At 44.5% G+C, this 22,985-nt stretch overlaps 2 protein-coding genes across 4 annotated transcripts in view; one reads left to right on the forward strand and one right to left on the reverse strand.

Annotated features, from left to right (window-relative positions):
* Positions 1 to 1,327, forward strand: part of LOC101011367 (sodium- and chloride-dependent transporter XTRP3) — a 38,532-nt gene extending 37,205 nt beyond the window's left edge. Inside the window, exon 11 of the mRNA XM_009200981.4 lies at positions 142 to 1,327. Coding sequence (XP_009199245.2) covers positions 142 to 291 — 150 coding nt within the window. The 3' untranslated portion in view covers positions 292 to 1,327. The remainder of the gene's footprint in view (positions 1 to 141) is intronic.
* Positions 1,328 to 14,504: 13,177 nt separating this feature from the next.
* The window catches only part of LOC101012911 (SAC1 like phosphatidylinositide phosphatase), a 55,573-nt gene continuing 47,092 nt past the window's right edge, over positions 14,505 to 22,985 (reverse strand). For 2 of the 3 annotated variants that reach the window (XM_003894552.4, XM_017955507.2), the window contains 6 exons: positions 22,750 to 22,819; positions 22,563 to 22,635; positions 21,747 to 21,840; positions 21,537 to 21,629; positions 20,764 to 20,821; positions 14,505 to 16,386 (listed from right to left, as the gene is read on the reverse strand). In XM_003894552.4, the coding sequence (XP_003894601.2) occupies positions 16,250 to 16,386; positions 20,764 to 20,821; positions 21,537 to 21,629; positions 21,747 to 21,840; positions 22,563 to 22,635; positions 22,750 to 22,819 (525 nt within the window). In that variant the 3' untranslated portion in view covers positions 14,505 to 16,249. The remainder of the gene's footprint in view (positions 16,387 to 20,763; positions 20,822 to 21,536; positions 21,630 to 21,746; positions 21,841 to 22,562; positions 22,636 to 22,749; positions 22,820 to 22,985) is intronic. The other variant, XM_021934489.2, reaches the window with a different exon arrangement.

A 22,985-nucleotide genomic window follows, 5' to 3' on the forward strand; every position in this document is an offset into this window, starting at 1 on the left:
GTGGCCCCAGGAGTAAGGACACCGGCCCCACATGCTCTCTGCCCACGTCACACCGCCTCCGCATCACGGGTGGCGGCCCTGAGGCCCAGGGGCAGTGCTCTCAGCAGGTGCTCTCTGCTGACACTCAGTCTCTCCTTTCAGGGCCAGCTTGTGACCAAAGATTACCCGGCCTATGCACTGGCTGTCATCGGGCTGCTTGTGGCCTCCTCCACCATGTGCATCCCCCTGGTGGCCCTGGGGACTTTTGTTCTGCATCACCTCAAGAGGGGAGACGCAGCCCCTGTGGCCTGAGATGTGGGCCGCTCACAGTTTTACAGATACTATTTACAGGCGGAAACTCCTCTGCTGCTTTTTCAAATGCTTAAGCCAGAAGTGCTCCGCCCGTCAACTTCCTGAGTCTAAACAAGATGAGGAAGGTGTGCAGGAAGGAGACTCCCTTGGGAGAACACACACCCTCCGGAGGCCGCCCTTCCTCCCCGTCGCCTGCCTCCTCATCATCGAAGGGGGGGACTATGAAAGCCAGTCTCAAAGATAACGGCGGTCCTTCATTCCAGGAAAGTCCTAGAATTAGGGCACATTGCGAACTGAAATATGACTATAATTCTTATGGGACCAAATTTAACCAATTTTTGTTTTTGGCTGAAGAGACACCAAAATATTAGAGGACAAATATTTTTAGATCCATTTAAGGAGTTTCGAAGTGCCTAAGATGACATATTTGTCACTGGTGCAAAATTAATTATCTTCTTTTTTGAGTTGTAGTGAATATGCAATTTCTGTATTCCCCTTCCACCCTTTAAATCTTAGGATGACAGGTTATAAAGAAAGAAGATCTTTGTTTGGGACCCCCACAGGGAACCTTTCTCTAAGTTCTCTGACAGTGGGTCCAGGACCAGACCTTTCTACAAAAAATTGCCCCAACGACAGTTTGCAACCGCAAACCACATTAGAAGTCTGCACAGACATCCCTCCGTGGTGTCTTGGTGCATTGGAAAAGGAGTCAGGAGCCACTGTGAGGATGAAAGTGGATCTCAGCTGGGCATGGTGGCTCACAACTGTAATCCCAGCACCTTGGGGGTCAAGGCAGGTAGATCACTTGAGGTCAGGAGTTCGAGGCCAGCCTGGCCAACATGGCGAAACCCCGTTTCTACTAAAAATACAAAAAAAAAATTAGCTGGGAGTGGTGGCACAGGCCTGTAATCCCAGCTACTCCGGCTGCTGAGGCACGAGAATCATTTGAACCTAGGAGGTGGCGGTTGCAGTGAGCTGAGATCATGCCACTGCACTCCAGTCTGGGTGACAGAGCAAGACTCTGACTCAAAAAAAAGAAGTGGATCTGACTTTTCCCATAGGCTTAATATTACATTTGGACATCGTGGCCAACTCTATCAAGACCACAATACCACTTACAATTCATTTTAAATGATTCATCTGTACATAAGTTTTCTGAAATGTATATAATTCAAACAGAGCATCTTGTAGCTGAAGACACACCGTATCTCTGATATCACATTAGTCCCTGTGGGGAAAAGAGAGAGAGATCAGACTGTTACTGTGTCTATGTAGAAAAGGAGGACATAAGAAACTCCATTTTGATCTGTACTGAGAAAAATTGTTTCTGCTTTGAGATGCTGTTAACCTGTAACTTTAGCCCCAACCCTGCGCTCACAGAAACATGTGCTGTATTGAATCAAAGTTTAATGGATTTAGGGCTGTGCAGGATGTGCCTTGTTAACAATATGTTCACAAGCAGTATGCTTGGTAAAACTCATCGCCATTCTCCATTCTCGATTAACTAGGGACACAATGCACTGCGGAAAGCCGCAGGGACCTCTGCCCAAGAAAGCCTGGGTATTGTCCAATGTTTCCCCCCACTGAGACAGCCTGAGATATGACCCCATGGTAAGGGAAAGACCTGACTGTCCCCCAGCCTGACATGCGTAAAGGGTGTGTGCTGAGGAGGAGTAGCGGAAGAGGGAGGCCTCTTCGAGGTTGAGATAAGAGGAAGGCTTCTGTCTCCTACTTGTCCCTGGGAATGGAATGTCTCGGTGTAAAGCTGACCATTCCCATTCGTTCTATTCTGAGACAGGAGAAAACCACCCTGTGTCTGGAGGCGAGATACGCTGGCCGCAATACTGCTCTGTTACTCTTTGCTACACTGAGATGTTTGGGTAAAGAGAAACATAAATCTAACCTATGTGCACATCCGGGCACAGTACCTTTCCTTGGACTTATTCATGATACAGATTCCTTTGCTCACATATTTCTCTGCTGACCATTTCCCCACCTGTTGCCCTGCTACACTCCTCTCACGAAGATAGTAAAAATAATGATCAATAAATACTGAGGGAACTCAGAGGCCGGCGCTATTGCGGGTCCTCTGTATGCTGAGCTTCGGTCCCCTGGGCCCACTGTTCTTTCTCTATGCTTTGTCTCTCTGTCTTATTTCTTTTCTCAGTCTCTCGTCCCACCTGATGAGAAATACCCACAGGTGTGGAGGGGCTGGCCCCCTTCAAATCCACCCTGAGAATTTTCTTTTTTTAACTGCAATAAAGTAGGTCAAGGTTACTCCTAAAGTGAGCAGGTCCCTTCCTGCTCTAACGTCCAGTGCTTCCTTGAGACTATGGAATTCTGGAGAGTCTCTGCGGATATATTTGCACAGACATCTTTGAAGACACAAACAAACACTCACTTGGGACGTTGGCCAGAGATGTCTTTTTACTTTTATGCTGTAAAATTCTCTTACAGCAAAAATAGGCTTTAGAAAGGTCTTCTACTGTCTTCAGCAACCATCTCATCAATACTTCCAGCTTCACCTGATTGTCCAGTTATCAAAAGATCACTTGACTTTCAAATGTATGAGCCAGCACGTACCCCACAGATTCAATCTTCTTATCAGGTGGTTCTTTTATGTCAAAAAAAACCTGCTGTCCAGGCTTGAAGAGCACGCACACTCAATGGCAAACACAGCACCGAGTCTGCTCTGAATCCTGGAGGGTCTGGCCCTCGTCTCAACCCCCACTCACGGTCACTGTCTTACAACTTGGGGCCACCTGGGATCAGCCATCAGTCGGGGTGCGTAAGCCTTGAACACCAGGTAGCCTCAGGAATGAAAAGATGAATGTCCTATATCATGACCTTACTCAGTGTCCCCACCTTGCAACCCATTCCAACCTCTGGAGCATTTAAAACTCCAGATGCCCACACCACACCCTGGGGCCACCCATCAGACCTTCTGGAAGCAAGACCTGGGCCTCCATAGCCCCCAGAACTCCCTAGGTGATTGCAATGTGCAGCCAAATCGAGAGGACCCCTTTAAAAAAGAAAGGATATGGGTGGTACATTGAGGAATATTTTCATTTTATAAAATGACTTAAAAATTTGAAAGCATTTTTGGGCTGGGCGCAGTGGTTCACGCCTGTAATCCCAGCACTTTGGGAGGCCTAGGTGGACGGATCACGAGGTCAGGAGATCCAGACCATCCTGGCTAACATGGTGAAACCCCATCTGTAGTAAAAATATAAAAAATTAGCTGGGCGTGGTGGCGGGCGCCTGTAGTCCCAGCTACTCGGGAGACTGAGGCAAGAGAATGGTGTGAACCCAGGAGGTGGAGCTTGCAGTGAGCCGAGATCACGCCACCGCACTCCAGCCTGGGTGACAGAGCGAGACTCCGTCTCAAAACAAAAACAAAAACAAAAAATAAATAAATTTTTAAAAAGCATTTTTGAGCATTTCCAATTATATGGAAGAGCTACTTCTACAGAATAGTTTCTGCTCATGGAACTCAAACAGATGAAGCACCACTGTTACAGAATAATGTGCTCCAGATGAAAATGTCTCGTTTCTGTGAATTTCATGAGGAGCAGAGCATTTCTCAAGAATCCTCTTGAGCCAGTAATCAATCCTATCTCAAAAAGTGTTCTTAGCCATTTCCTAGGTACTGCACAAAAGTGGCCATGTCGACATTTGTCCATTCACCCTCCAATAAGCTGGAGAGAAAAAGGGACATTCCATCCCTGTGCCCTTAGTAGTCACCATGGCGCGATGGCCAGATCACAGACTCCGGAAAGTTTTCTGTTTTTACTGGAAACATAGTAAACCTTGATTTAGCTCCAAGAAATTGAGTAGGGAAATATTTGTTTTTTAGCAATTGTCATAGTAAATAACTAAGCAAGTGTATCTACAGTTTTTGTTTTTGGGTTTGCTTTTGTCACTTACTGGATACAGTTTAAGACCTCTCTCAACACAGGATTTTCCTCATGTAGAAACATAAGCTAATTTTGAAAAAATGGAAAATAAGAGGGGGCAAATCCATCCAAATTTTTTTTCCACCACGCTTTTCCATGTAACCTCCTCATGTAACCCATGAGATGGCACCAATGCAGTGGATGAAGTCTATCATGGGAAGATGAGAGAGTCCACAAGAAAAGTTAGAAAAACAATTTCTAATTGGCCAGATTTAAAACAGAATGTGAGCCCCTTGGAATTGCTGCAGGAGCTTGCCACTCCTTTTGAGAGTATCCCGGGCAGCCTTGCCCATCTCAGCGTCTCCTTTTGGCCAGGGCCGTGCACAACCACATGAGGTTTGAATGTGACCTCAGAGCCTCACCTGAGGGGGAGGAGTGTGTAAACTATTGTATTTGATTTTTGTATGAGTTACTTTGCATGGAAAAATTAACTTATGCCACTTTATCGGTAGAAAAGCTGGGGTAAAGAATTAAATAAGCCGATTTTCTGCCCTGTATCAGTCAGGGGAAGAACAAAAATAACAGATTTACACATCCCTTTGCAAGGCAAAAAGTGGATCTACAAATAGGAAATTCTTAACCTGAATTTCCTGACCAGTCTCTTACATGTGGGTCACTTTTCTATTATTCACCCTCCTGCAGAGTGGGTGGGTCAGGCTTTTTTGAGATCACCCAAATAGTATATTACAAACCAGTCCCTTGGTATGCGCCGGGGCAATGGTGAGCAGGATAGACACAGTTGCTGGCCTTTATGGCACTTACATTCTGGAAAAGGAGAGAGACAATGATGCATAACAAATAGATGATATGATTACAGACTGTGATCATGTCTAAGAAGCAAATAAATGGCCCGATGTGGTGGCCTTAACAGGACAGTACTTTAAGCGGTTGAGGAGCTTTGCGAACTGAAATTTAAAGAACAAATGAGTCATTAAAATTCCTAGAAGGTCTGTCCAGGAGAGGTGACAGCAGGTGCAAAGGCCCTGAGGAGGGAAAGAGCAGAGACGAGGCCTGTGGTTGGAATGGGAAAGCGAGTGATGGGAAGTGAGCTTGGAGGAGTGAGCAGGGGCCAGATCACGTAAGGCCTCGCAGGCCACAGCAAGGAGCTTCATTTTCCTTGAAGAGAAACAGAATGCCACTGAGGGTTCACTGTGGGGTCTGGCAAGATCTGATTTATATTTGAAAGATCACTGTTGCCACGGAGGATGGATGGGAGTGGGGCATCAGGGGAGGCTGGAAAATCACTCCAGAAGCTACTGTAGTAAACCCATGGAAGATGATGGCAGCATGGACGTGGGAATGGATATGGAGAAAAATAGGCAAGCTTGAGCTATACTTTGGAGGGAAAGTTGCCAAGTCGTGCTGCTGGGTTGGATGCCCAGCTAAGGGAAAGGGGGATAAAGAGCTTCACCTGCTGGGTGGATACTGGTGCCATTTCCGGAGATGAGGAAAGTGGGGAACAGAGCTGGCCTACAGAGTAAAACTCAGGAGTGGTTTGACCATGTGAGGTTTGAGATGTCTGTGAATCAGGTGGAAATATCCAGTAACCTGTTGAACATAAGAATCTGGAGGTTGGGTTATGTCTGGGCTAGAGATATAAATTTGGGAGTCACAGTGGAGAGATGTTATTTAAAGTCACAGGTCTAAATGAGGTCATCCAGGGTGAGTATACATGAAGAGGGCCTGCGACCAAGGCCTACAGGAACTCCAACGTGTTTTCAGACATGGCCACATGTGCTTTTCCACCTCTCCCATGGAGGGATAGGGTCCGTGTATTTAGGTGGGCTTGTGACTGCTTCAACCAAAAGAGTATGATAGAAGGGACACCATTTGACATTCAAGGCTAGATCATGTGGCCATGCAGCTTCGACCTGGTTTGCCGGAACATTCACTTGGGGAGCTCCAAGTTGCCATGAATGAAGGCCCACCACCCTGACACTGCTGTACTCCAGCTCACAGGACCAGCTCAGTCCACCTTCCAGCCATGCCTGGGCACCAGACTAGCTTGGGCCAGACAGACCAGCCAAACTGTCAAATGAATCCCACTGAGTGACCTCCATCAGTGCCATCTGGAACAGAAGAATCACCCAGCCAACCTATGCCTGAATTCCTGACTCACAGCATTGTAAAGTAGAGAGGAGGGATCAACAGGGAATGGAGCAGCCAGGTGTGGTGGCTCACGCCTGTCATCCCAACACTGGGAGGCCCAGGCCAGCGGATTGCTTGAGCCCAGGAATTCGAGACCAGCCTGGGCAACATGGCAAAACCTTGTCTCTATAAAAAAATACAAAAATTAGCCAAGCCTGGTGATGCATGCCTGGAGTCCCAGCTATTCGGGAGGCTGAGGTGAGAGAGTCACTTGAGCCTGGGAAGCAGAGGTTGTACCACTGTGCCCCAGCCTGGGTGACAGAGCAAGACCCTGTCTCAAAACAAAAAAACAAAAACAAAACCCAGGAGAATCTGGTCCCAGAAGCTCAGAGAGAACATCCTAAATTCTGCTAAACATGACTTACCACTTATACTTTCTACTTTTCCTAATGTCAGTCTATATTTGAACCCAACTCTAATAGGAGCTTGATTTAGGACATAAAATGTTAACACAGTATTTTAGTGAATGATACTTTAGGTTTGTACAACTAGAATAAAGGGCAATAGGCATGCATCACTGAAAATAGTGAGTGGAGAAAGACGAACACCTGGACTTTTGGCTAAACAAAAACAAAAAGCAAATTCCTGCTCAGAATAATCTATCAAGGCAAGTGTTAGGAACAAACAGACCACCTAACTCCTTCACCTGGGACCAGGGAATTCACTTAAACATGTCACAGCCCTTTACTAATTGGTCCCCCCAGTGAGATCACATCGTGGAGCCTCTACATGGATGTCCAGCCCAGAGGAACAAGGCCAGAGGCAGGAAAGGATGACAGCTGGACATCAAGGATGACTCCCCACTCGTAGACTTACCCGGATCTCTCAGGAGGTGAGTGCAGATGTACATGTGTGTGTGCATGGATCTTAGGGAACTGCCACCTGGATAAGAATTTTAAAATTTAGCATTAAGGTGCCATCAGATTCAATACTCAAGTGAGGTCCAAATAGATTACAGCCCATGTTTTTCAGCTTCAAGGCCAGAATAGTCACCTCCATGCTGGCCTTTCACAAAATGAATCCCATGAAGGCTGGTCCTATGAGATGCTCTAGGAACAAAAGATTCCACAGGCTACAAAGTTTGGGTGCTGCTGCACGGTAGATACCTCCTCCAGGAGAGTCACTTCTCAAATCTCTGACAAGTCCCGCAGGTTAGATAACTCTGTGTAATCCAGTGTTTGCAAAGAGTTCTCACCACAGATCCACTGTCAGAAAACAAGTGTTAACACAGAGAACCCACATTACTCCAAAACCGTACTGCAGGTCAGGAAAATGCATGACATCAAGCTCTCTGCCTAACAGACTGAGGAGCCCAGAGCTCACGGCAGCGACAGAACCATCCTGCAAGATGCATTCTCAGCAGTGAAAACATACCGGCAAATAGATGAGAATAGAAAGCCCCAACACCCACAAGTAGAGCGGACTTGAGAGACGATAGGGGTGGCACTGCAGACCAGGAGGGATAAGATTCAACAACATCCTCAGCAACTGGATAACTCTAGAGGAAAAAGAACGCTGGACTCTGTCAGATGACATCATATTGTCTTACGTAAGCACAAAATGTGCTAGGAAAACACTGGTCAATTCAATACCATTTATACACTTGGTTCATCAAAAGTCATAAGAAAAAGAAAAGACAAGTTAAAAATAGAGGGAAGATATTTATAGTATATACAACTAACAAATAATTATTTTCTAAAATATAAAGAATGTCAAAACTATGAAAAGATGCTCAATCTCATTAGTGATCTGAGAAATGCCAAAATTGAGATACGATTTTTATACCTACTGGATTAAAAAGTTAGGAAGTCTGACAGTGCCAAGCATTGGTGATAATGTGGAACTGGGAGCAATATGAATGGCAAAAGCAATTTAGAAGAGAATTTCATGTTACCTTATATATTTCAGGCTTATAATTCTACCACTGGGCATGGAGCATAGAGATATCATTTCCGGTGTGAGCTGGAGACATATACAATGCTCACAGCAGTACTTAGTGCAAAAACAAACAACCAAAAACAACCAGAATATCCATCAATATTAGACTAGACAAAAAATGATTTATGACCATCATAAATAGATCCAAATGAATACATATATTGTAATATAGTCATTCAAAGTAAACAACAGTTGGCCGGGCGCAGTGGCTCACGCCTATAATCCCAGCACTTTGGGAGGCTGAGGCAGGTGAATCACTTGAAGCCAGAAGTTTGAGACCAGCCTGGCCAACATGGTGAAACTCTGTCTCTACTAAAAACACAAAAATTAGCTGGACATGGTGTCACATGCCTGTAATCCCAGCTACTTGGGACGCTGAGGCAGGAGAATTGCTTGAATCCGGGAGGCAGAAGTTGCAGTGAGCTATTGCACCACTGCACTCTAGCCTGGGTGACAGAGAGAGATCCTGTCTCAAACAAACAAACAAACAAGGCAGACAACAACAGGTTGGACTCAAGCTATAACCATCAGTGTAAATGAATCTTAGAACAATGCCGAATTCAAAGGCCAGCTGTATCATGCATATGGAATGATGCCATTTCTACACACTTCAAAAAAAGCAAAACTAAACAATACAGATATTACATATACATTATATAGATATTACATATCTAGTGATACATACTATGTGCTAAACTAGGAAGAAATGCAAGGCTAGTGGTCATCTCTGGGAAGATGTAGGGATGGCAGTGGGAAGGAGAGCACGGGTTTCCAAGGTGCAAGTTCTGTTCTCCCCAACCATGCTCCAGATGCCCAAAAGCATACAGAGGAAAACAGTAAAGCTTTAGATTGAGGTGGAATATTGAATTCTTACAAGCTAGGTGCCTTTCCCAACACTTCTTCCAAAGAAGGAAACGTAACCAGGAGTTAAGGATAATAGCAGAATTGTGCCCTGGCTCTGCGGAACTCAACTAGCTGCCCTGGATAGGGCGTTCATGGTATACCTGCTGTGTCTGTGTCCCTCCTCTCCCTCCCCCTCCTCCATTCTTCCCTCCCGCTCTTTCTTTCTGGGGCTAATTTGCTACACAGCATTAGATAGCCAGAACACCTAGGTCCTAGCATAAGCCCCACCTCCTCCAGGAAGCCACCTGACTCCCTCCCGCAATAGCTCTGCACTTCACCTTTGTATTCGCTCCTTACTGACTATGGTCAGCAAACTTCTAAGATGGCCCCCAAAGATTGCCACCTGGTATTCATGCGCTCGTGTTATTCCCCTCCTCTTGAATGAGCTGGACCTAGTGACTCCTAGTGCATAGAATACAGTAAAAGTAATGGGATAACAATTTCCAGATTAAGTTATAAAAGACACTGTTGGCCAGGTGTGGTGGCTCACGCCTGTAATCCCAGCACTTTGGGAGGCCGAGGTGGGTGGATCACCTGAGGTCAGGAGTTCGAGACCAGCCTGACCAACATGGTGAAACCCCGTCTCTCCTAAAAATACAAAAATTAGCCAGGCACGGTGGAGGCGCCTATAATCCCAGCTACTCAGGAGGCTGAGGCAGGAGAATCGCTTGAAGCCGGGAGGAGGAGGTTGCAGTGAGCTGAGATCACGTCATTGTACTCCAGCCTGGGCGACAGAGCGAGACTTCGTCTCAAAAAAAAAAAAAAAAAAAAGAAAGAAGAAAAAAGACACTGTGACTTCCTCCTTGCTAGCAGACTCTTGCTGACTTGATGAACCAAGTTGCCATGTTGAACAGGCCGACGTGGCAAGGAATTGAGGTTTTCAGCTAATAGCCAGCAAGTGGACCAGTCTAGCAGCCCACAAGGAACTGAATCCTGCTGATATGATTTGGCTGTGTCCTCACCCAAATCTCATCTTGAATTCCCTGTTGTGGGTGCGACCCAGTGGGAGAGAATTTAATCATGGGAGTGGTTTCCCACATACTGTTCTAGTGGTAGTGAATAAGTCTCTCGAGATCTGATGGTTTTATCTGAGGTTTCCATTTCTGAGTCTTCCTCATTCTCTCATTTTTTTTGCCTGCCACCATCCACGTAAGATGTGACTTGCTCTTCCTTGCCTTCCGCTGTGATTGTGAGGCTTCCCCAGCCACTTGGAACTGTAAGTCCAATTAAACCTCTTTCTTTTGTAAATTCCTCAGTCTTGTGTATGTCTTTATCAGCAGCGTGAAAACGAACTAATATACCTGCCAACAACGAGAGTGATCTTTAAAATGGATCCTGCTCCAGCTGAACCTTGACTGGCGCCTGTGGGAGACCCTGAAATGGGGGACAGAGCTAAATCATGCCCAAATTCCTGACCTACAGGAACTGTGAGATGATAAATACGAATAAATATGGGTTGCTTTAAGCCAGTAAGTTTTGGAGTAATTTGTTATGCAGTGATAGATGCACTGAGGTCATTCAGAGCTGGAACGTATCTCACATCCCTTGCAGTCCCTGGTTTGGAGTACAAGGACACCTCATTAATTCTCAAATTAATGACCAAATTTTGAAATTATTTCACTAGGAAACTGGAAAAATGAATTATGGGAAGAAAATATTTTAAATATTTAATTTATCCTGATATATATATATATTCTCAAGATATATACACATATATATATATATTTTTTCTGATCCACTGTCAGAAAACAACTGTTAATACAGAGAACCCACATTACTCCAAAAGTGCTCCATATTTCAGCTAGAGAGAGAGAGAGAGAACGAGAGTGAGCACATGGGCATAAGAGCAAGCCATTTCCAAGGAATTTCATCTCACTTCCCACGAGTGAGGGTCCTCCTAATGTTACGGGATCTTTGGGGTGTTGGTTTTCTGGCTGGAAACCTCTGTGGCCAGTGGTGCCTTTGCCCGAGTTTTGTTCAAGCCTGCTGGGCTCGTTCCACCCACTCAGCCTGCCTGGCTGAGCTCGGCTTACACTACGGGCCTGGATCCCATGCCTGCCAAGGGCAAGTCAGGTATGGAGCAGCAAGGGGTGTGTAAGCATGGGGTCCAACCACTGCCAGTTAGACATACCAGCTGCTGCAGAGAAGCGGGCAGCTCCAAGTGCTGGCATGGGTGCGGGCTCTCTGCAAGGCTGCAGCTGGACCAGGCATGCACTGCAAACAGCTTCCACGGCTGCCAGTGCCCAAGACAGTGGTGCCCAGTAGCCTAAAGATGCTAGGAACTGCATGGCCCCAAAGAGGGAGTCACAGCCCTGACTCACTGAACTCCCAGGTCTGGGTTCCTCGAAGGGCTGCAGATCTTCTCTCCTTCTCTTCGTGTGCAATGTGGTGAGCAAGGGGTTTAATTAATAAGCCCTGTTTGTGTTATAGCTCTTAGCCCTGTTTGTGTTATAGCTCTTTTTTTTTTTTTTTTTTTTTTTTTTTTAATGAGACGGAGTCTCACTCTGTCGCCCAGGCTGGAGTGCAGTGGCACACGGTCTCTGCTCACTGCACGCTCTGCCTCCCGGGTTCACGCCATCCTCCTGCCTCAGCCTCCCGAGTAGCTGGGACTGCAGGTGCCTGCCACCACATCCGGCTAATTTTTTGTATTTTTAGTAGAGATGGGGTTTCAACGTGTTAGTCAGGATGGTCTAGATCTCCTGACCTTGTGATCTGCCCGCCTCGGCCTCCCAAAGTGCTGGGATTACAGGCGTGAGCCACCGCGCTGGGCCATGTTATAGCTCTTTTAGCCTCACCATTTGGCGGGTCCTGAGTTCTTGTCCTGTGGCCAGGAAGAATGAAGTATGTGCACAGATGTGGATGAGCAAGACAAAGAGGAGCTTTATCAAGTGATAGAACAGCTCAGAGGAGACCTGCAGGGAGTAGCTCCTTTCTGCAGCCAGGGTGTTCCGATGAGTGTTCAGCTCCTAGCAGAGAGGGTAGCTCCTTTCTCCAGGCGGGTCATCCCAACAAGTGTTCAGCTATCAGCAGAGAGGGTAGCTCTTCTCCGCAGCTGGTTGTCCCATTGTCTCTGCTCTGCTTTGGCTGAGCCCAGGGCCTTTATGGGCCTCAGAAGGGAGAAATTGCATGCCAATTGGCCCATGGGCGGCCATAGGTGGGACCAGAAAAGGCACAAGTTCCCATTCCAGTCAGGTCCACGGAACTGGCAGCCCAGTCCCCAGCCTCCAGGCTGTCCTTGGCCTGAAGGTGGGGCCTCACCAGGGACCCGCCCCCTTCTGCCCAGGAGCCCGTCTGCCTCCTGCAGCCATCCATGGTGCCCAGACTGCTTGCACCAAGGGGCACCTGCAGGTCAGCACCAAGACACCCTTAGCCTACCCTTCAGTTTCCCCTCCCCTCCACCAGTGCTTGTTGATGCCCAAAGTCCAGAGGGGTCGACGTGGCAGGGGATGGCGTTTCAGTGTTGCCCCAAGTGTGCACACACGCTGCTGAGCTGTGACAATGCCCGGCTTCAGCCCCAACCCCACTCTGAGATCTGGCTCCTGAGGATGCAGAGTGCAGAGACACCCAGGTCCTGTGCCTGGGAAAGCGAGTCTCCCACTTGCTCCATGGAATGTGCAGGCAGCTCTGGCCACGCCTCCTCACAGTCTGGGGTGGGGGTTCCGGTTCCTTGCTGGGGGCCATGCTGGCATCTGAAGCAGGGGGGACGTCACCACAAGTTCTTCCCGTGGTCCCAGTGCTCAGAGGTGGCCTGGTGCTCCCCCTTGCCTGGCTCACAGCCCTGCCCAGCAGGGGTGCCTCCAGGAGCAGCCTGCAGGCCCTGGGCCTGGTTCTAGGGAGCATCAGGCTCAGAGGTCACCCCGCTGTGGGGCAGACCCTGGGGATCCGGCCCTGGGAAGCCCTGCGCAGAGCCTCCTCCCAAGGCGCAGGAATCCGGCACCAGTCAGCAGGGAGGGTGCAGTGGCCATGCCACTGGCTGGGTCCCCAAAGTGAGCACCACTCCCACTTCCCACTCCAGGCCCCCAAAGGACAGCCCCAGCTCCGCGCCCCAGGCGTGGTCCCCGTGCCTCATGTGCAAGCGTGGCACCACCCCAGGCCCAGCTCCGCCTGTGACCCCTCTCTGCCTGCGCCTTCATACACAACTACGCTGCTCCCCCATCGGCAGGCAACTCAGCCTGGCCCCACTGCGGCAGCCCCCAGGAGGACAGGTTCCAGGGGGATCCCTGCGGCAGGCTCCGGGGACTGTCCACCTCCTCCCCACGCCATCCCGGCAACAGCAAGCAACAGTGGTGGAAACATGGATCAGGGTCCAGAGCAGTGGTGGCTCCGGGCCTGGAGGCAGGACCCACTCAGCCATACAGGGGTGGGGGCGGTGCAGTCGGCTGCCGCAGGGACACAGGGCACAGGGAACATGAGGCACAGGGGTCTCACCATCATTACTGCTGCCCCTGCAGCCCCTCCTGCCATCACCACTCACATCTCCCTGCCAAGGCCGGCACAATGGCAGCAGCCACTTCAGACAGCCCACTGCTGCCATCACTAGGTACCAATGTGTTCACATCACTATTTCCCTCATGCTGACACCTTCCTGTGGAGGTGTCATTTTCTAACAAGCAATATTTTCCCACATCAGCTGGGATTCATAGCATTTTGAAAAACAAATTACAATTTGAAGGTGGGGGACACCTTTTTATAGACATTACACTTAAGTATTTCCCTGGGTTTCTCTGTAACTAAAAAAAATAACTATAAGGAGACACAAAATTTCTTAAGTGATCGTAACTGGAAAGCAAGATTGCAGAAGCTACTGATTTGCTTGCTTACTCGAATTTTTCTATGATGATCATGCATTGCTTTGTGTATTAGTTTGTTTTCACACTGCTGTAAAGAACTACCTGAGACTGGGTAACATATAAAGAAAAGAGGTTTGACTCACAGTTCTGCATGGCTGGGGAGGCCTCACAAAACTTACCATCATGGCAGAAGGTGAAGGGGAAGCAAAGCACGTCTTACATGGTGGCAGGAGAGCGAGCGAGCGAGGGGGTAAATGCCAAACACTTTTAAACCATCAGACCTCGTGAGAACTGATGAGAATGGCATGGGGGAAACCATCCCCCATGATCCAACTACTTCCCACCAGGTACAATTTAAGATGAGATTTGGGTGGGTGGGGACACAGAGCCAAACCGTATCACTCTGCATGATTTTTAATATTCTAAGATCAAAAAGAAAAACATCACTTTCAAAGTACATGGATGATACCAACAGTAGTTAGAAAAGAATATGACATTTTATTTTCACTTATGGACATACAGTACATGAATTTAGAAATAAAATCGTCGCAGGATTCTGAAATACTGATACCTTAAGATCTAACACACTGATTAGTCCATTCCCTACAAAGCAGCCACATTAGCAGCTCAGATTTGGTCTTTGTTGTAGTTGTTGACATTAAGTTCTTTAAGTGAAATGCCCAGCAGCATTTAAATAATATTTTACAGCAGACATGAACTAAGTTTCAATATTCCATCTTTGGAACACATTATGCTTATTTACATGTTAACAGGTGGCTATATTTACTTACCCTATTGTGAGTTTAATGACTGATTTTAAGCTACAAAGGGTTTTCCAGCTATTATTTCCTTTAGAGTTTCTAAAAGTAACAACTTGTATCAATGTTTTACAAAAGATAATGATGAAAAAAAGGTAATGCTGAAATAAAGGCGCTTTTAGAAATATTTAAGGACAACATAAGGTATTAATATTGGAAAAAAACTGTACATATTTTCAAGCACAACACTGAAATACTGTAGCAGTGTTTAACTGAATTGTTTTAAAATAGTGGTAATTATACTACCTTACATACTGTTCTAATATTTAAATCTCTTAATTACAATTTGAATATACAATCTGACTTACAATTAGAACTATGCACAGTTTCCGAAGCATATTTTTCAGGTTTGTTTTTGCACATAAATTAATGTTTAAGTTGGTCCTTGATTTGGAGAACTGTAACTACCTGGAAGCACTAAGTTTTAGACACATTTATTGACAGCCAACAAAATCCTTGACAGAGTGAGAAGCATCAAGAGTACCATGCGTGGAAAAGCAGCTGTTGCCCCCCAAGTGCAATATGAAATCTAGAACAAGACCCTCTCAGAGGCCTGCATGTCTCAATGACTGACCCTCAAAGAAACCAAAATGTACAGGAGGAAGTAGCTGACCAGTCATGGGCATCTTCCACACTGGGGCAATCTTTAAAACAGAGGTGGCTTTGGACCTCTAGCATAAGAGATAGACTTTACATTCTTTGATTTTATTTACACTTTTTTAAAAAGATAAAGTATATCTGAATTCTCTCATCACATCTAAACTGCTGGTGCACTGGCAGCTCAAGCTGATTAAAGTCATGAGGCAGCCCACCAGAGACTTTAAAAGAACCCCAGACCACATCCCCTCCTCTTTCCTATCATGAAGTCACAGACTGTCTCATCAAACTACTTGATGTCTGTAAGAGACTTACATTTTATAAACACAGTTAGCTTATTACTGAACTTTTAAGAAAAGTCCAAAGATGTGTGGAAAAGTATGCCTGCTAACAGTGACTGCTTCTACAAGGACAATAATGAAACTGAGCTACAAAAATAATTTTACTGTTTTAAATAATGAAAGGAGCTAGGTTTTTAAAATATATTACTTATTCTGCAACAGCTGATTAAACTGACAATCAATAGAATCCAATGAACAGATTCAGCTTCCATTCTGCAAGCTGAATTCAGGTTATATTTTAATTACAGAATAGCTTCAAATTATAAATCTAACTGTCCCAATAGCAAAGAGACCATCAAGGCAGTAACATCAGATCAATTCTGTCATCATCCTGCACGGAGCACAAGATGTGCTTTTGGATAAAGGCATTAAAAAGACCTTGGGCTGATGTGGAAAGCGGGTCAGTAAAGACTCCAGTTCTGCACAATGGAATCTTCCAAGCCAAGCCGCTTTCCACAAATACAAATTCAGTCTATCTTTTCCTTCTGGACCAGTCTGGGAGCATCAACAAAATCTTTGCCATTGTAAAGAATGATAAAAAATGTTCCAATGCTTGCAACTCCCCAGAAGAGCACATAGGCCAGTGTTTCTGTCCAAGTGTCACCTGTTGATATTAAGAAACAAAAAGCTAAATAAGGCATTTGTTGATATCAGACCCAGTTTTCAGCTGTTTAGCACATTTTGGCAACATTAAAGTTTACTAGCACATTCACAGCAAAAATATAAGAACCTCTTAATTAAGGTTTAAACCGGTGGTTCTCAAACCCTGGCTAGTACCAGAATCTTCTGCAGGGCTTGATAAAGCATCAACTGTTGAGCCCCAAGAATCTGCATTCCAGCAAGTTCCTAGTTCCCAGGTGATGCTGATGCTACCGATCAAGAGGCTACACTTTGAGAACCACTGGACTAAACGATTTCATATATTATACAAATAATAATCACTTTTAGTATATTTTAATAATACAAAAAACTATTGTTTAATTTATAGTTCTGTAACAGATATGAGCTATTATCAAAATACCTGCACAAAAAATTTTAATATTCATAAGTTATGAATACCAAACATAAGTTATCCAAAACTTTTCTGAAGTTATATATATTTTGTAGGGTATTTTTTGCACATACATAAATATATAAAACAAAAGTCAGTAACATTTGCTTTAGAGATGGGGTCTTGCTGTGTTGCCCAGGCTACAGTGCAGTGGCTATTCACAAGCACGATTCCACTACTGATCAGCACGAAAGTTTTGTCTTGCTGTTTCCGACCTGTACTGGTTCACCATTCCTTAGGCAACCTGGTGATCTCCTGCTCAAAGAGGTCACCATATTGATGCTGAACTTAGTGCGGACATCCGATCAGCATAGCACACTACAGACCAGAACTCCTGGGCTCAACTGATCCTCCCGTTTCAGCCTCCTGAGTAGCTGGGACTATAGGCACACACCACAGCACCCAGCCAATAACATATTTGAATGACATATTTAGCCCAACTCTGCTGATACGCATTTTCCAAAGTCCGAAGTTCATAAAGGTTAGCAGCAGGCCAATGGGCAAAGATCTACTTTGTTTTACTCCTTGAATAGCGGAACCTAGAGAATAGCTTCTCTCTCTGCAACAGTACTGGCCTCATCTGCAGACGGAGGAACACATACAGGGAATAACGGCCAGTGAGAGAGCACACCAGGGAAGAAACCAGTCTCCAGACTCTTTCCTAACAAGCCCTCAGAGATCATGCTACATTTGTTTTCTATTCTCTTTGAAAACCACAGCAGGAGCTAGAAATCAGATATCGCCACACCCAAATGTCACAAAGTTCGTTATAACAATTAACTGACATGAGATGTTACTATCCACAGCATCCAATCTCTTTTTATGCAAAATATACTCGAATTTGCATAACTGCTAATTTTCATGGCTCTGAGTTTTAAAATTCTTCTTGGACAAAAAAAGGGCAGTTCCTTATTGGCCACTCTGCTGGACACACCCTAAAGGAATCATCCATTTTATTCAGGCAGAGCCCTTGGTCTTGACTTTCCTGCCTCTCCAGAGGTTCTTTAGGTAAATGTGGGTATAGTCAGAACAACAAAATTAACTAATTTAACAGTACAGTGGCTCCCCAAAAATGGCATCCACTGGGTATGTTTTCAGGAAAGAAGGCAGAGGATCTAGAGAGGAAATGAGAGCAGGGCTGGCCGCTGAAGAACCTGCACATGCTGCCTCTTCCTTCCTGCCCCAAAACCCGCAGTCACGTCCCGGGCAATGCCTATGTCTCAACCTGTTTTTGTATTGTAAGGTAAGAATGGTTTTTACATTTTTAAATGGTTATAAACACAAAAACAAAGAATATGCAGCAGAGACCACACACCATCCATAAAGGCAAAAATATTTACTACCTGCTCTTTACAGAAAAATTTTGCTAACTATAATACTAGTAAGATGGCTCTTTCCCCCTACTCAACATTTCAGCATTTAGTCAAAACTACATCACAACTGTCTACAGGGCTGAGCACTGAGAGGAATACCGAGACGAACAGGTAACTGAGCCTCCCTATCAAAAAGGTGACAGAATTAGTGGTGGTGGTGGAGTAAGAGTCCTTAATTTAGCAAACATTTACTGAGGGTTTACTATATCCTGGACAAAGCAATGAGTAAGACACAGACCCTCAAAAAGTTGCTGATCCAGTGAAAAAGACAAACAAGTATGCAAATCATTACCATCCAAAAACAAATACACACTGGGTATGTCAGGTACACCAAAGAGGTATACTACCTCTGAAAAATAACTCCCTATGTATTAAGGAGGTTAAAAGAGGAAAGTGCTGGGAGAGAGGACCAGGAGTGCTGTGGAAATTCAGATAGAAGGTGAAGACTTCCGTGTGGGAGAGACACTCTGTGAGAGGGAAGCGTATGAATGGTGCCCTGAGGATGGTGGAATTCAGACAGGCAAGAAGAGGATGAAGGCTGGAAGGTGCCTTTTCTTTCAGAGTGACTAGGATTGCACCTCCAAGGTACAATACACCAAGTCTCAGACTTAAACCTCCAAAATACAGGACATTACTCAAAAGAGAATAAAGAATACATTCTTCACACTTTAATCTTAAATGCTTTATTAACTCAGTAACATAGCAAAATATTAGGAGAAAAAAGAAAACCAGTAAAGACCTTGTCCACTCAGGTTCTTAGGCAATTTTACTCTCAACCTATTAAAATTTAATGATAAGTAATATCTTAATCCATTAACATTTATTTGAGTTGGTTAGACTATACATTCTATAAATGGAATACTTTGCAGCCATTAGCAATTAAGAACATGGGAAAACATACTGCTCAGTGAAAAAAAGCAGATAATGAAAATATGTATCTCACCTCTGAAAAAAATCAGAGACACTTATAAATATTAAAACATCAAAATGTTAAGAGTGGTGAGCTTCTCTCTCAAAGGTATTGAAAGAACACAAAGATAGATGTGTACCCGACCCCACCCTGCTACACCCTTTTGTTCTGCTCTCTAATCTTTGCACATACCAGAGATTTCGTAAGTTCTGTGAGTACCTGTTTTTCTGCACGTACCAGAGATTTTGTTTTGCACATACCAGAGATTTTGTAAGTTCTGAGGCAAGGTCACAAGACGTGTTTAAGTAAGATAAAACTCTTGCTGCCATAAACCTGCTCTCCCGCCTCAAAGGTTGAACCGAAATATCAGAAATGGCGGGAACCAATCATAGTTAGCCAAATCGCCTTGTTCAAACACTAGCCAATCATATATCTGATTTGTATAATAACTCTATGCCCACTTTTCTTAGACTATATAACACTGCTCGGAGCTCAGTGGGGGAGCTCTCCTGCCCGTCTCGTTTCGCGAGCGAGGGAGAGTTCCAGGTTAGAACCTGTAATAAAGATCCTTGCTGCTTAGCTTTGACTCTGGACTCTGGTGGTCTTCTTTGGGGAATAAACGGTCTGGGCATAACAGTATGATGATAAATAATATTTTCTCCTTTTCTGCCTACGTGTGTTTTCTGTAATTACTATGTAATACTTTGGTAATGTGAAAGGAAAATAAAATCTCAGGACTCCAAATTTACTATGCCAAAGAGAAAAGTTAAACTTGGGAACTGAGTCTCACAAAACTACCCTCCTTTTGTTCCTAAGTAGACAGCTGCAAAGATAGTTGGCCACATATCCTCCCAGATGGCCACCCTCACAAACTGTCACAAGCAAATTCCATGTGGGCCCCAAAATCTTTACCCTAAAAGACAGTCCTGTCGAATCTCCCTCACCCTGACATTGTAAATTAACAGTTTATTTTCACAGGTAAGGGACAAAGACTAGAAAATCATTCCTCCACCCACCCCAAAACAAATGCAGATTTGACTTCTCCCTCTACTCTACCTTTACTTTGTCTTACATAAAACACAGATTTACTGAGCGGGCGATGAATGCATAATTGACTGTTCCTCTACCCTCTCCTTTCACATGTAATGTGGATTCAGTGAGTGCTAATCAAAGCCTCACAAGAATGTGACCATTTATCTCACTACCTACCCTCCCCTTTTGTTTCCATTCCTCCTTCCCCTCCTGTACACCGTTTCACCATTTAATACTGAAGTCCTCAAAACCCTCTTTGGAAAAAGCACAAGATACTGATCCTACCGTAGCTTGTGTCTCTTTTTCCTGGGCAGGTTCTCAACCTTGGTAACTTAAGCCTCTGAACTGAGACCTGTCTCAGATACTTATTGGTTCACAGTAATAAGAAAAACATGTTTTTGAAATCTGAGGTTTAAAAAAAACCCATCAAACTACTAGGTATGTTATTTTTCTTCCTGTCACATCTAATGACTAATTTCATCTACTCCACTTTACCCATTAAATTTAATAGGGAAACATCAAGTGTTCAGTGAACTCAAAAACTTAAGATGTTGTAAAAGAAAGGTCAACATTTTAACTAAGAAACAAATGGAAGAATGTGTGGAGCTGACTTACCAGCCATCAGCAAACAGATAATGCACATTGAAAAGGCAACAACCATGATAATAGGCAACTGGAAAAGACAACAGAAAGAGATAATCATTTAAGAATGCTAACCAATGGCTGCAAAATCAGTTGTGCATGCATTGCTTGGGAAAAGAAAAAACCTCATCTGTCAACTAATACACACAGTATCTTTTGTCAACAAAACATTATTATTTATGGGTTCAATCACAACTGCCCTAGACTTTAGATGGGGAAAGTGGTAAGATCGGAAGAAGCATGCTTTTGCTCCAAGCCAAAGAGTGCTAAATGGAAGGAGGATGCCCAGATGAGAACCTAGAACACTAGGTCTCCCTTCCATTCCAGGGCACTTGATCCACTGGAAAGAAAATCCAAAGAGGCTCTTGCAGAGTCTGGTGAACGGAGAAGTCAAAAAGGAGAGAAGCATCAAAAATAAACCTTGCCTTCCATGTAACAAGTTTGTCTCTGGCAATTCCCTCAATGTAAAAGAACTGAAGTTTTCCTGAAATGAGAAACCTTCCACTTTCCCTTTGCTTATGTGACATCACACGAAAAGCATGTGTGAGACACACTGAGGAAAAGAAAACAAATGCTCCACAGTTACTGTACTCCTCAGCCTGACCTCTTTGGAAAACTTAAGTATTTATATTTCATGTAATGAAATATAAACAACATATAACGTTTTAAATTAAGAAGACTGAAACCATCTATACCTTCAGACACAATGCTTTTAAAAACTTGAAAAATACAAAATGGTTTCTTACAGCCAGGAATTTCCAATCCCTTGGAACACTTAAAGGACTATGAGATTCTAATTCATCCACTGAATAGTTTCCAAGAAATAAGTCTATGGAATCCTAGAACAGAAAGGAAGAAATTAGTAACTCACCAAACTCAGTGTGAGATAACATTAGTGATGAACGATGCAAAGAGACAACCGCCTAATGCCAGGAAAGCATCAAATACAAACTTACTTGTCTAAATCCATCGGAAAAGTTGTTCTTATAATATCGTATCATTGAGTTCCAGCCATCCATTATAAGTCCCAAATGAGTTCTCTTTCCAGTTCTGGTTAAAGAGGTTAAATTTTAAGTTACAGGTTTGTACCTGAATTCTCACACTGTTTTATGGTCAATAAGCATAAGGTATAGAAATGAGTGACAGATTTTAAAAACTATCGCTGAAGATATAGATACTTCACAAAAGAAATCACTTGTAGGTCCAAGAAATACCTATTTTCTTTCTAAAATATTACCAAAGGAGGCACAAAGAAACACACTAATTCCAGTTGCAAAGACAAGAAATATGAAGAGAAATACATAGCCCAGGTTAAGTGGTAGGACACAGCAAAGCAGAGACTAGAAATCTTATTCTGCTCCCAGGGAATCCACACAGCAGAAAAAGAGCCACCGCATGCATAATACATTCAAAATGTTCTAATTCCTCATTACTCAGTGTGATCTTTGAAAGCAGCATCAGCATCACCTGGGTGCTTTTTAGAGGCACATCTCAAGACTGGTGCTTCAGGTACACAGTAAGGTCTGAGAAGCACTGTGGAGCGGTGGCTCTCACCCCTCCCCAAGTATCAGAATCTCCCAGGGTGGCTAAGAACACACCAGAACCTGGGCCTCATCTCCCAGAAATCCTGACTCCACAGGTCTCAAGTGAAGCCCAGACGCTGGAGATTTGCTGCTGTTGCTGCTGTTGTCTGAGAGCTGCCCAGGTGATTTTTAAAAGCTCCAGGACTGTGAACTACTGATGTGGAACGCTATTTTAAAAGCACGGCTTGCCTGGTAAAGTCAGTCTTCAAGGCACCAGTTCCCGCATATTGCTTGGCACAGGCATTTGCGTTGTCAGCCCAGGCTGTAGAAAAAAGTGAATACAGCTGATAACGATTAAGATGACAAAGTTCTAAATCCAGAATATTAATTTATTTCAAAATTTGAGCAACTTTTCTATATTAAAGAAATGACCTACCATTTTTGTAAATCTTCTCAAATTCATCTTGTTCTTCAAGCTTTTGTCCCACATGCAAAACTCCTAGTCTCTGGAATAAAAACCACACCCAGATTTATGTGTAATAGATTTTAGCAGACATGATTTAGGAAGAAAAAGCAGTCCCCAAATTGTATCTCATGGTTCCTGGTTGCTGGATGCAGGCCAGAAGTGTCTGTTGTCTACAGGGAGCCCCAGCTTGCAGCAGCCGTCTCCTG

Source organism: Papio anubis, unplaced genomic scaffold (assembly GCF_008728515.1).
Source record: "Papio anubis isolate 15944 unplaced genomic scaffold, Panubis1.0 scaffold111, whole genome shotgun sequence".
In the NCBI taxonomy this organism is placed as follows: Eukaryota; Metazoa; Chordata; class Mammalia; order Primates; family Cercopithecidae; genus Papio; species Papio anubis.